At 42.6% G+C, this 13,790-nt stretch overlaps 1 protein-coding gene across 1 annotated transcript; it reads right to left on the reverse strand.

The window, feature by feature from the left end:
- Nucleotides 1-755: 755 nt before the first annotated feature.
- On the reverse strand, nt 756-7,339 carry LOC104305472 (sulfotransferase 6B1). Its single transcript, XM_009906322.2, has 7 exons — nt 7,091-7,339; nt 5,021-5,166; nt 4,789-4,878; nt 3,080-3,206; nt 2,579-2,673; nt 2,015-2,171; nt 756-920 (listed from the first exon to the last, which is right to left on the reverse strand). Exons 1-7 carry the CDS (start codon nt 7,290-7,292, stop codon nt 790-792), a joined length of 948 nt encoding a protein of 315 aa, XP_009904624.2. The 5' UTR covers nt 7,293-7,339; the 3' UTR covers nt 756-789.
- Between the last annotated feature and the right edge of the window lie 6,451 nt (nt 7,340-13,790).

Genomic DNA, 13,790 nt, shown 5'->3' on the forward strand with positions numbered 1-13,790 from the left:
CATGGGACAGGCCCTGGCATCCTGTCCCACTACCTCAGCCAGGAGCAGGGCACCCTGCACCAAAGTGAGGAATTTGCCAAAGCATCAAAGGCCTGTCTTACCTTGCTGCAGACATATCAACACCATGATAGCAGCACCATCACATTCTTCCTGTACACAGATGTTTGGGATTTCAGACCCACATTACAAATCCATTTCAAGTCCACTCTGTATCCAGAGGAAAGGCCCTGTTATTTATCTTAGAAAAAAGTTCTTCACAGAAAGAGAGATTGCCCATTGGAGTGGGCTAGCCAGGGAGGTGGTGGAGTCAATGTCCCTAGGGGTATTTAAGAAAAGACTGGATGAGGCACTTAGTGTCATGGTCTAGTTGATTGGTTAGGGTTGGGTGATTGGTTGGACTTGATGATCTTGGAGGTCTCTTCCAACCCAGATGATTCTGTGATTCTGTGATTCTCTCTGTCCCACCACTGAGTACCTCAGGGATTTCATTCACCAACTGAAGCCATAAAGCAGACAAAGAGATAGCAACAGACTGGTACTAAGATGCTTGTGTTCTATACACTTCCTAGAAGGATGCCACGTATTCACTCAAGGAATATACACATTTTATTTAGTTGCATTAAGCAAAGCACATGCTTCAGGCCCAGGACCAGTCTAAGAATTACCATACAAATGTTTGGAGGTGCTAGGTAGATCTCTGAGGATTTTTCTCTTTTCTCATCGGTAGGAAACATGGGAGTGTCCATCTATGAAGCATGACCTGCTGTCATGATGCTCATCTGCTTATTTTCAGGCCTTGCAGTATACATCATATTTCATCTTTGCTGCCAGCTTGGTTCCTCCTAGGCAGTCTTTAAACTTTTGATCCATTTCTTCATTCTGAGCTTTAGAGAAGAGATCTCTCCAGTTCCCAACAACCCCTGTGTACAAGAAGAAGTACCAAAACCTGAAAGACAGTTACACCTAGACAATGGCTCAGAATCATTGCCCACATGACACAGGAAGGATCTGACTTATGCCCCTGAGAGGTCTAATGGCCTGGGAGAAGCAAGGTACCAAAAATAAGAAGTCTGCAGCCAGACCACAGGGAGTACTGCTGGGGGGTTGCTTGCATGCCTTCCATTCCCAGAGGAGGTTTAAAATGTGGTTTCATGAAGCTTTTACATTGAAGAGAGGTGAACCTTTTCTATTTCACCACATAATTCATGAATACATCCCTCTGAAGGTGGAAGCTATTTGAGGTAGATGGATCAGCAGTAGAGACATCAGATCCTTCTTCCTCCAAGGAATGGTGAAGGAAAGGGACTAAACCCTAATGGCCATAGTATTCAGAAACCAAAGATTCTTGGTACCATAGGGAGTAGATGATCTGCCAGAGCTCTGGCCCTGGGCCCAGTCTGTGAGGGACCATCTCTAGGGCCACTACTGACACATTCATTAAGAGGAACCATATTGAGACTACTCCTCAGCTCTCACTGAGCACATAATAAGACACCTTCAAGTCAACAGAGTAGTGAGCAATGCATTTACTTGATGTTCAAAAGACTCTTGTCCCATTAGAACACCTCCTCCAAAAGGGGACTTTGATAAAGTGACATTTGCAGCCTTCATCCAGGACCAGCCTCATCACCTGACCACACCACAGCTTCTCTGTAAAGAGAAGACATCCAGCCCATGTGGGTTTAGTCTATAATTTTTGATGCAAGCTACACAAGTGCTAGCCCTCACCTTCACACATCACTTTCATAACTAGCTGGGGCTGCCACAGGAAAACAGAGCAACATGGAATCAATGGCTGACAACTTCAGGCCTGCAACTTTGGTAAGTTTCTCACAAAGAACCCCCAAATCCCATAAGTGGCAGAAGCTTGTTGTACAGGTTGCCACAGGAGAGAACTCACCCATACTTCTACTTTCTAGCCAGCCCTTTGAGTTCATGTTTAAGTGAGGAAACCTGCTCAGAACTCCTGGTGTTCTACTTTAGAAAGTATATTTTCCATTTGCAGAGACTTTACCCTTCCGAAAGAGGATGTCTCCAAAATTTCCATGGGTTTCATTGGATTTCCCCTTCATAGCTTGGAAACTGGTATTCTCTGCAATTCTTGGAAAATCTTCCTCACACAGAGAAAATCCAAAGAAGGCAGCAATCCTTTTCATTCCCAGCACCTGGTCCTGGCCAAAGAAACAGAACACACAGGTGAGACTAAACTCGACACTATGGCTGTGGTATGGAGTCAACACCTGGTGGGAAGGCCAGCCAAGGAGGTCAACTCCCACAGTATCACCAAGGATTTCTAAGAGCTCTAACAGAGAGGGAACCCACACATGGTGGCCTCAGCATCAAGTCTTTTCTTCTCTCCCAAAACCAACTCTGTGACAGATATGACACCTTCCACAAACAGGCAAGGCTATCCTCCTCCTAACCTAGACAGACCTCCTCTAAATGTAGAAGAGTGTATCACAAAGGCACACTCTTCTAAACTGGCAAGCAGTCTTGAACCAAGAATTTCTTCTTCCCCACGACCTCAGGAGGAGCATGCAGTGCACCCATTAATGAAGAATCAAGTGAGATACCACACCTCTTTGAGTTCCTCATAGCTTATCATCATGATCTTCTCATGGTCAATGTATTTGTTCCATTCCACTAAATGGTCAAAGTAGGATCCCCAAGTCACTGCAGACAGAGACAGAGTTGTGCAGAGTATTCCCCGAAACAGGCCCTTACCAAATCAGAGGAGTAAGCCCAGCCAGCTCTTTGAGCACAAAATCAGGATGATAAAGTGGTGACCAGCTCAACATGTCTGTTCTTTCAGTTCAGGTCAATGTAGGATCTGCCAGCTCAGGTGGCTAGGCAGCACTGAACTACAAGCTCTAGTTTGGGAACAAAAGATTTCTCATGATTTCTCTGAGGCAAAAGAAACTCTGATTATCTGGTACTCCCTGTGTCTGCCATAATATGGTCCTATCTGCCTGCCCTGGAAGTGCCTTTCTAAGATATGTTGGAGTAGGATTCCCATGCACAGGGTCCTGTGTATGCCCCTCATGTAAGAAGGAATGCCAAAGGATTCAGGGCAAAGTACATTTCCCACTCATGAATGCTGGAAAGTACTCATCCCAGGAGGCAAAGGATGGCAGCACTGGCATGTTGTTGTAGAAGTGGTAATAGGAGACAGCTGTGTCTTTGGGGTTCCGAACTAGCACAAGAATCTGGAGGAAGAAAACATATAAATTGATTCTGATTTAAGGACTCACCAAAGTGTTGTCTTCTTAACATATCACATAAAATTACAGAATCATTTAAGTTGGAAAAGAAATTTAAGATAATTGAGTCAAGCTGTAAACCTAACTGCTAAATCCACAAATAAATCATGTCCCTTAGTGCAACATTTACACAGCTTTTAAGTACCAGTGGAAATGGTGATTCAACAACTTCCCTGAGCAGCCTTTTCCAATGCTTGACAACCTTTTTGGCAAAGAAAATTTTCCTAATATCCAATCCAAACCTCCTCTGGTGCAGCTTGAGGCCTTTTACTCATGGCCTGTCACTTGTTACCTAGGAAAGAAACTGGTATGCACCTTTATGCAATCTCCCTTCAGGTAGTTGTAGGGAGTGATAAGGTCTCTCCTCTGAGCTTCCTTTTCTCCAGGCTAAACTACCCCAGTTCCCTCAGACACTCCTTATAGCACTTGTGCTCTAAACCCTTCACCAATGTTGTTTGCCTTCTTTGGATGTGCTTCAGCACCTCAATGTCCTTGTAGTGGAGTACAATATCTGAGGTGTGGCCTCACCATTGCCAGGTACAGGAGGAAAGTTCCTTCCCTAGTTCCGCTGGCAACACAATTGCTGATGCAAGCCAGGATGCTGTTAAACATCTTATTTGGCCACCTGGGTATACTGCTGGCTCATATTCAGTCAGCTGTCAACCAATACCTCAGGTTCTTTTCTGTAGAGCAGCTTTCCAGCCACTCTTCCCCAAGCCTGTAATTCTACATGGGGGTTGTTGTGACTTAGGTGTAGGACACAGCACTCAGCCTTGTTGAATCTCACATTATTTGCCTCAGCCCATTGATCCAGCCTGTCCAGATGCCTCTGTAAAGCTTCCTACCCTCAAGCAGGTCAACACTTCCACCCAACTTGGTGTCACCCACAAACTTACTTGTCCCCTAAGACACACCAGATCACACAATGCTGGTCTAACTGCTTTTCTTGAGCAAAATCTCAGAGCTTTTTCACCCCATGTGGTGCTAATGTGAGCTTCAGGATGAGAGCAAGAAGCTTTTCAGTGATGCCCTTGGGACATAGTTCTGAGCTAGATCCAATCTGAAGAAATGAGATTGTGGGGTACAGAACAGGAAAGCCACAAGCAGACTATGGGTCTACCCTTGCTTCCCTCTGCAGCAGTTCCTGTTGAAGACTGTGAGCACCAGCCTGCAGTGGGCTTCCTTTCCACAGCTACTCTTGCTTAGGAGGAAAGTTAAAGCAAACTGAATAATTGCTTTCCTTGCTCAGTTTTCTGACATGAACCTGGAAGCATCTTTCTGAAGGAGATCTGAAGAGGCAGAGACAGCCAGAAACAAATCCCATTAGTAACCTCTTGAGTCAGCAAAGCTGTTGTTGGGAGAGGATGTTTGTTCACAGCTGCAGCACACAGCGCTCTGCCTCTTCAGCCTTGGATTGAAGGTGTATTGACCAGTTCAGATGAAAGTGCAGAAAAGACCTCACACGGACAGAGTAAAGATAATTCAGGACGGAAAACATTTTGTGGTGGGAGGCAAAGGGAAAACTGACCTTAGCTTTGCTTTGGAGAATGGATGGTGGCAGGAGATGAGGTGGCAGATGGGTTATAATAATTCTTCTGGAAGGCAATTTCTTCATCCTCTTTAAAGCAAGAGGGAAGAAATAATAGAAGAAGTAGCTTAATTTATGGTATGTGCCTTTTGAGGAATTATGGGTAATAAGAAAAGGTGAGAAGAGAGAAGAAGGATCTTATCACTTGGAAAACCCACAGGAATAAACCAACCTCGTATACCCCAGGATCTCCAAATTCTAGACGTGAAAACGTCTGTAACTTCTTTTCATCATTTATTCTCTCTTTCATTTCTTCTTCTGTATATTTGGCATCTATTGATTCCAAGTCCCTCACCATTTGGCCAAGCCAGTTGGTTCCTGAAAGGATAAAGATACCAGTAGCACATCCATTGAAATGCACTTTTTCATGCCAACTTGACTGATAGGATATCCTGCCAAACTGGTTCACCTTAGCCTGTAAACATGTGGGTGTTCTGGTTTTGGCTATTATAGAGTTAGTTATCCTTATAGTAGATTATACTTGGTTATGTTTTGAATTTCTGACTAGTGTGGCTAATACAGGAATGTTTTTGTTGTTGCTGAATGGTACTCACACACAGTCAAGTCCTTTTCTGCTTCTCACGCTGCCCCACAACAAACTGGGAGGGGACCAACTGATGCAAACTGATCAAAGGGATGCTCCATACCATATGATGTCATGCTCAGCAATAAATAAAAGCTGGGGGAAGATGAAGGAAAGAGGGACATTGGGAGTGACGGTCCTTGTCTTCCCAAGTAACTGTTATACATGGTGGAGACCAGCTTTTCTGGAGATGGCTGAACACCAGTCTGCTGATGCAAAGTAGTGAAAGGTTTCCTTATTTTGCTTTGCTTGCATGCATGACTTTTACTTCACCTACTAAACTGTCATTATTTATTGCTGTTTACAACTACCTGAAGGGAGGTTATAGCCAGGTGGGGGTTGGTCTCTTCTCCCCAGAAACCAGCACTAGAACAAGAGGACACAGTCTCAAGATGTGCCAGGGGAGGTTTAGGCTGGATATTAGGAGGAAGTTCTTCATAGAAAGAGTGATTGGCAATTGGAATGGGCTGCCCAGGGAGGTGGTGGAATCACCATCACTGGAGGTGTTTAGGAAGAGACTGGATGGGGCTCTTGGTGCCATGGTTTAGTTGATTAGATAGTGTTGGATGATAGGTTGGACTCAATGATCTCAAAGGTCTTTTCCAACCTGTTTAATTCTATTCTATTCTATTCTATTCTATTCTATTCTATTCTATTCTATTCTATTCTATTCTATTCTATTCTATTCTATTCATTTCAACCCATGAGTTTTCTCCCTTTTAATATTCTATTTTTATCCCCCATCCCACTTATGGGGAGAAGTGAGCTTGTGAGGGGCTTAGGTGCAGGCTGAGGTTAAACCACAACCATAGCATTGGGTTACCATAACACCAGGTTACCATAACACCACAAACCATTAAACAGTAACACTGAGCAATAATTAATAAGAGTATGCTATAAGCCAACAGAGACAGAGCTGTCAGCAGATGTGGAGTCACCTCAGACTACTCCCTGTAGAAATTACTCAAGAGCAGCAGTCAGAATATCAGGAGTTGTGATTATCCTGCTTTATCTAATACCAGTGAGTTCACCACTTGAATACTGTGTGACGTTCTTGCACCGAAGTGCAAGATTTTTGAGACTCTGGAGAGAGTCTTGCTGAAGTTCCACTAAAGCATGGGGAGTTAGAGTAAATAAAATGCACAGAAAGGCTTATTTTTCTCAGGCTGAAGATTAAAGAAAAAAAAAAAGGCATGGGGAATCTCAGTCCAGTCTTCCACTATTTGAGGTTAAAATGAAGATGGAGCCAACTCTTCCAAAAATTTGCCAGGAAATTACAGAAAAAGAATATTATAAGTCACCACAGGGGATGTCCAACTGCATAGAAGTAAAAAAACCATCAACCAACTAGCCAGCCAAAAAACTTCCTTATAGTGGGAAAACACTGAAATAGACTTCCAGTGGGTGGTGAATCTCCATCCTCATAGTTTTAATTCTTCTGGACAAAGCCTTGAGGAGCCAAACTTAATTTTGAAGGTTTGGTCATTCTCCTGTCTTGAGCAGGAGGTTATATTATTTGATTTCCAGAGATGCTTTACAACTTAAGTCCATGAACCTATGAAACCTGATGTCACCATAAGGTTTTCCTAGGTATTATTTCTGTGTTAAATGATGGCACAAAGTTCTGGATTGTGTACTTAACTAGAAAACAACACTCACCTGTTTTAGGATAGCCTGCTAAAATCACATCATCACTCCTGGCTTCAAAAGATTTCAGAGCTTCCATAGTTTCTGGGCTGCTAACTGTAGCAGGGTATAAAACGCCTTTGTATGAAAAGAGCCATTCTTCTGGGGGAATCTTTTCAGCCTGTGAAAAAAGATTATCTGCTATTTCGATGAATCTTTCCCTATTTCTGCTCATGTTTGTATCCCTCTGGAACTCTTCAAACAAAGTGATAGAGGCTGACTTTTCACAACATAGAGAAACTCTATGTAATATATTAACAAATCAGATAGGGCATTCAGTCAGGATGAAATGTAAAAGTCAATGATTAACCCTGTACTCTGTTAATTCCTCTTGGAATTGCAAGAGTACAGACTGAAAATAGTGACATAGATTCTTCGCTGCAGCTCACATTAGACATGGGAATCTATTGGGGCAACAGCTAATAACATTCAAAGAGTAAATAAAATAAACAAAAAAGAAACCTATAAAGGATATTCCCTAAGATACTTTGATGAGTAATGGAGTGTGGTGGGTTGGTTTCCCCCCACCAAAATTAACTTTGCCAGACTGACTCAGTTAGAAGCAAATGAATATGTACAAAATATACAGTATTTGCAATATTATACAGATATTTACGATTAGCAAACAACATGAAAACCCCCCTGCTCAAGAGGCCAGGGAAGCTGTTCCACTGCCCCCCCCCTCCCCCCCCCCCCAAGGAGAAAGGAGCAGAGAGAGAAGCAGTGGGTTAGACTTAGCCAAGGCCAGCCAAAGCACACAGATTATCTCTCCCGAGTGAAGTAAAAACAGCCGAGATCACGAGATCAGAAGAGAAGAGAAAGAGAAAAAGGGAAGAATTGTTATGGTATAGCTCCTCTTCTTCCAGATATTCACCCAATGAATTTGTTTAGAATAAACTTATGTTTTCCTTTTTACAACCAATAGTGATTTATTTCTATTTTCCTACTTTTCTGCTTGAAATCTGTAACTGAATTTTAAAGGCATAGCCTAAAACCACCACATGGAGTGCAATTTGCAAACTGGACAACCAACATGTAGTGGACATGTGGATAGTAGTTCTCAGCCTGGCTTACTATTGATTCCACTAATGGATACATATTCAAGGGTGCAACTTTATTCCAGGTAGTGACTCAGTCCTGCAGCCAGCCACAGTAACATCATGACATCAGTCTGTATCTCCAGAGATAAGGACAAGTACCATGTTTCTCATGATTAAATACTTACATTTGAGACTTTCACTTTATTGAATCCTACAGGAGGGTTACTTTCACAGGACACTCTAATACTTAGGTTCTGCATTAATGTAAATCAAATTCTACCAAATAGAGCTAAATCAAATTTAGCACTGTTTCTCTATATATGTCCATAAATTAATTGTCAGGTGAAATTGTCCTTGATGGAAAAGTTATTGGTATTCTAGCCAATTCATTTTCAGAAGATAAAGAGTACTGAGATAGAGAAATAGGTACTTTAATAGGTAATCCCAGTGGAGACACACAATACAGGAAGGTTGAATTTCCCTATGGAGGGGTCTTGCACTGTCTCTTATTTCATACCCTTGCATATAGCATGGGTCTCATTCATTACCCACAGAGGGCTTCACACTGCTTTACATTAAAGCTTTGTCTCTTCATAGATGGGCATTAGACATTCAAGTATGAGGGGTTATAGCAAAAAGACAGCTGTAAGACCTGGATGATTGTTTACAGTTACATAGAAAGAATAATTTAAAATTATCTTCCTGGCTTCCCAGAATACATAACCATCAAAATAGACTGCCTTATTGTAATTTTTTATCTAGAAGTGCTATTTTACTCATAAAAACTTGGACCTTGTTCCTATATTATGCCTTCTGTCTGCATTTTTATTGTTTTCAGTTTTCTCTCCATGTGTTTACTGAGATGCAAAGGGAAATAGCCTGCCATTTGCCAGTGCTGAGACTAAGAACACCAGGAAATCAGTTTTCTCTTCTTCCTCCAGAACCAGCTGCTTGACTGCTGAGGGAGCCAGATCACTACAACACCTGAACATGAAACCTAACAATGTGTCACTTGAGTCATGTGGGACGTGAATGCCCCTGAGTGAGAGTCCTTTAACCTTTGGACCCTGATCTTGGTTTGTAAGCCTGGCTCTTGATATTGTCACAGCTGCCTGGCAGTCTGCTCCAGAGCTGCAGGAGTGAGGACTCAGAGTAGCTCTGTCTCTCCGAAGAGGCTGAGGAGAGCCAGATGCCATGAAAATGCTTTGAGCAGGAACATCTGCAGCACAGCTCAAAGAGATTATTCACCTTAGACTTGTTTTGGGAAATGGATTGGGGAATGAACATGAGGTGGGAGATGGATTAGTATATTTTTTCCAGTTTCTTCATCCTCTTTAAAGCAAATAGAAATACAATGTAAGCATCCTCTTCAGCGGAAATAAATCACTTCAGAAATCACAGGAAACAAAACAAGCAAACAAAAAAGTGTAGACAAGACAGAAAGATATTTTGGTTTTCTTGGTTTTGAGGTCATGTACCCTGATGCTCATGGGTGACTTCAGTCACCCTCATATTAGTTGGAACGATCACACAGCCAGGCATACTCAGGCTCAGAAGTTTCTGAAGTGCATTGATAACAGCTTTCTGATGCAGGTGGTTGAAGAACCAACAAAGACAGATGTGATGTTGGACCCTGTGTTAACAAAGAAAGTCTGGTCAAGGACATTAAGGTATGAGGCATCCTTGGCTGTAGTAACCCTAAAATGATACAGTTTAGTATTGTTAGGGAAAGAAGCAAGTAAAACTTCTATCCTGGACTTTAAGAAGAGTAACTTTCTCCTATTCAAAGAACTACTACATGGTAAGAGGGCCCAAGAGACCTGGTAAATATTCCAACACCTCCCCCTCAAAGCTCAAGAAAGTGTGTACCCTTGAAAAAAAAAATCTAGAAAAGGAGGCAGGCCACCTGCATGGATAAGCAAGAAGCTGATAGAAAAATTCAAATGGAAGAGGAAAGTCTGGCTGGTGGTCTAGGTATCTTCCTGATGGAGGGAGGCAAGTGCTTGGCAGTGAAAAAGTTCTGATGTGGGGATACCTATTCTTCCCTGAGACTGTTTTACTCTCTAATGAAGTTTAATTAAAAAAACCCAACTATTTATGTATCATTTATTTAAGAATAATCTATTGAAGGGTTATGTTACGGGAAAACGTCCCATATTTTTTAAAAATATTGTGAATCATAGCTTGCCAGCTGAGAAATACTGATCAGCTACTGCATATTCCTAATGATAGTAATCCTAAATTTTCCTCACCAAGGCTAAGGAAATGGGTGACTTGCTATATTTGAGATCAGCAGAATGAGTTGGAACCTTACATAGAATACATACATAGAATACATAGAATAAACCAGGTTGGAAGAGACCTTCAAGATCATCGCGTCCAACCCATCAACCAATCCAACACCACCTAAACAACTAACCCATGGCACCAAGCACCCCATCAAGTCTTCTCCTGAAAACCTCCAATGATGGCGACTCCACCACCTCCCCAGGCAGCCCATTCCAATGTGCAATCACTCTTTCTGTATAGAACTTTTTCCTAACATCTAGCCTGAACCTCCCCTGGCGCAGCCTGAGACTGTGTCCTCTTGTCCTGGTACTGGCTGCCTGGGAGAAGAGACCAACATCCATCTGTCTACAACCTCCCTTCAGGTAGTTGTAGAGAGTAATAAGGTCACCCCTGAGTCTCCTCTTCTCCAGGCTCCATTTTATCCACTGGTAAATACAACACAAAGCTTTGGTGAAGAAAGAAATAAATCACCTGGATTTTATATCCTGGTGAGAAATTCCATTAATTCCATTAATGTTATATTTGCTTTTAGGTGAAGCGGTATGTGACTTATGGGACATGTAGTAGGATTTAATGTCTTGAACTGAGTTTAAGCAAGAGTTATAGTACACAAATGTTACATTTTTCATCCTGTAAACGGCAGCTCATGTGCTGGCTAACCCCAGCGGTAAAATGACTCCGTTTTTGTCTTAAAGGTCTCCTGACACCCAAACTCTGCTTTTAGACATGCCCAAGAACTCCTCTGTTTTAACAGGCTCTGTGCCCTCAGACTTCTTGTAATTATGTACAAGTCATTTGAACTTCACAGTTAGCTCACCTCTTTCCCTTATTGCCAGCACTTTTGGAATACGAGGACTCTTTATGAGCCTCCATCTGGGCCTCTTCAGCTGGAAACAGCTGAAAATGTGAACAATTTTTGCAAACCATTTGCGAAGCCTGTCGTGTTGATTCTCTAGCGTAGCATTCAGTACAATAAAACACTCGCTAATACTGGTCTGCCTACACAAGCCCAGAAGAAAGATCGTGGGTTTACTAAAATGTTATTTTTAGCCTGACATTTTTAAAATGCTTTCTTCACCTCAGAATTACTTGCAGGCTGAAGGGCTCACAACAGCTCTTCTGGTAATCACAACCTGGCTCAGAATTCTTGGCAATGGTCTGAGGAGAAAAGTGCCAACCAGGGAAGCAGGGTCTTCTGGTGGATTGAGGGGAAATATTGGCAGGAGGCTAAGGCACTGCTGGGAAGGCATATGTGTTGGTTAATATAGCACAGCACAATTATCTGTGTTCTCTGTTGAAAGACTGAGAAAAATAAATATTAAAAATTTCCCCTTTGTAACAGCTATTCTTTCCTGAATCCAAGTTTACAGACTTCCCACAGAAACTTAATTCAAAGGCTACTTAAATCTTGACGTTATGAAAACCAGGCTATGTTTCACACAGATGTGTGCTTGAGCATGATTTTTCAGCTGCTTCTTGTCTGGCATGCTGGGAAGTGCTGGGCAGCTCCCTGCAGGAGTTCCAGTTTCATCCTGTCTAAAGATTATCTGAGTAATATGCACTTGGGCAACATCACAAACCCTCTCTATAGTTACTGGAAAGCAATAAATACCCCTGAGTAGCAAAGACTGAGTCTGATTTTAGATTAATTGAATCAGCTTTTGGTCTATGCTGGTGCTACAGCAAGTGTATTCCTACTTGAGATAGAATAGAATAGAATAGAATAGACCACACCACGTTGGAAGAGACCTTCAAGATCATCGCGTCCAACCCATCAACCAATCCAACCCACCTAAACAACTAAACCATAGCACCCAGCACCCCATCAAGTCTCCTCCGGAACACCTCCAACGATGGTGACTCCACCACCTCCCCAGGCAGCCTATTCCAATGGGCAATCACTCTCTCTGTATAGAACTTCCTCCTGACATCCAGCCTAAACCTTCCCTGGCACAGCCTGAGACTGTGTCCTCTTGTCCTGGTACTGGCTGCCTGGGAGAAGAGACCAACATCCGCCTGTCTACAACCTCCCTTTAGGTAGTTGTAGAGAGCAATAAGGTCACCCCTGAGTCTCCTCTTCTCCAGGCTAAGCAACCCCAGCTCCCTCAGCCTCTCCTCATAGGGCTTGTGTCCAAACCCCTCACCAACTTCGTTGCCCTTCTCTGGACTCGATGCTGCAGATGATGATGAAGATGTGGATGAATTGTGTCAAACTGTGTTGAGTACTAGTGCTGAGCTTGCCCTGTCTTCTTCCCACTAGAAATTAATGATTCTGAAGTGGGTTTCAGCTGCTGGTGTGAAAGGGAAAGCAATCAGATTCCACATGTATAAGAGGGCAGGTCACTAGGGCTTTTATTGTACAGAGATCAGAAGTGCAAGCTGTATCTAGCTGTAAAGGCTATACTCCCTATATGTCTTTGTTTTTCCATCATTACCTGTGCCTTTTACTGTGCCTTACCTCTGAGAACACATCATTTAGAACATATCTTATCATTCATGTGCTTATTCTCAACATTTCTGGCAGTGTGGACCTATCCCTCAGCAGCACAGACCTACCTTTCACCAGCACCCACTAAGATAGTTTAAGCTTAACGTTAGAAATGTTCTTGACTAGTTTTCTGTCATTTTGAGAGGAAGAAAGGAACAGGTGAAACATCCTTCAGACTTAAATTAATCATGGCTCCCAGATGTTTACCAGATCAGGTGAAGTCACACAGTTCAGCCTGTGTGATATACAAATATGCATGGAGTAAAAATAATGTTAAAAACAACTAAATTCAGGTGAAGAATCAGCTGGAACACACTACCTCATGAACCTTTCTTTTGAAATGGGCAGGTCCTGCACTGCTGCAATGTCAGCCCTTGCAAACCATCTTTGAAAACAAGTAGTGTACGTTCAGCTGCACGTGTATTGTCAGGCACTGCTGTTCATCTGTGCTTCATTCTACTTTAAGGGCACTTAAATCTGTACAACCTCTGAAAGTCTGCTCATAATGTGTGTCCACACTACTATCCAACAGGAAGAATGAGGACATTACAGGCAGTCTGTTCCAAGAGGAAGGGCTTGCACCCTACCTCAGACACAGAAAATCTCTGTTCCTACAGTATCACTATGCCACAGGCAAGATCACTAGTTCCAGGACATTTATCTCCCTGGATGTCCTTGAATAATATTTAGCAAGATGTTGAATTGTGCTGGAGCTTGTGCTGGAGCCAGCTTGGCAACTTATGCAGCTGAAGATGTCACTTGGGACCTCCAGCTGGAATCAAAGGCCTGGGAAGAATCTCCTTGCCCCATGTGACTTTTAACCTGTTTTGCAAACCTACATAGATGCAGATAGGAT

The sequence above is a fragment of the Dryobates pubescens genome, chromosome 6, assembly GCF_014839835.1.
Source record: "Dryobates pubescens isolate bDryPub1 chromosome 6, bDryPub1.pri, whole genome shotgun sequence".
Classification (NCBI taxonomy): Eukaryota; Metazoa; Chordata; class Aves; order Piciformes; family Picidae; genus Dryobates; species Dryobates pubescens.

Excerpts from the sequence above, each read along its gene's own strand:
- LOC104305472 (XM_009906322.2), bottom strand. The coding sequence starts at position 7,292 with ATGAGCAGAAATAGGGAAAGATTCATCGAAATAGCAGATAATCTTTTT. Across the intron at positions 4,879-5,020 it reads GAGATCCTGGGGTATACGAG|AGGATGAAGAAATTGCCTTC; the intron begins GTTGGTTTATTC and ends CTTGCTTTAAAG. Across the intron at positions 2,172-2,578 it reads GCTATGAGGAACTCAAAGAG|GACCAGGTGCTGGGAATGAA; the intron begins GTGTGGTATCTC and ends TTCTTTGGCCAG.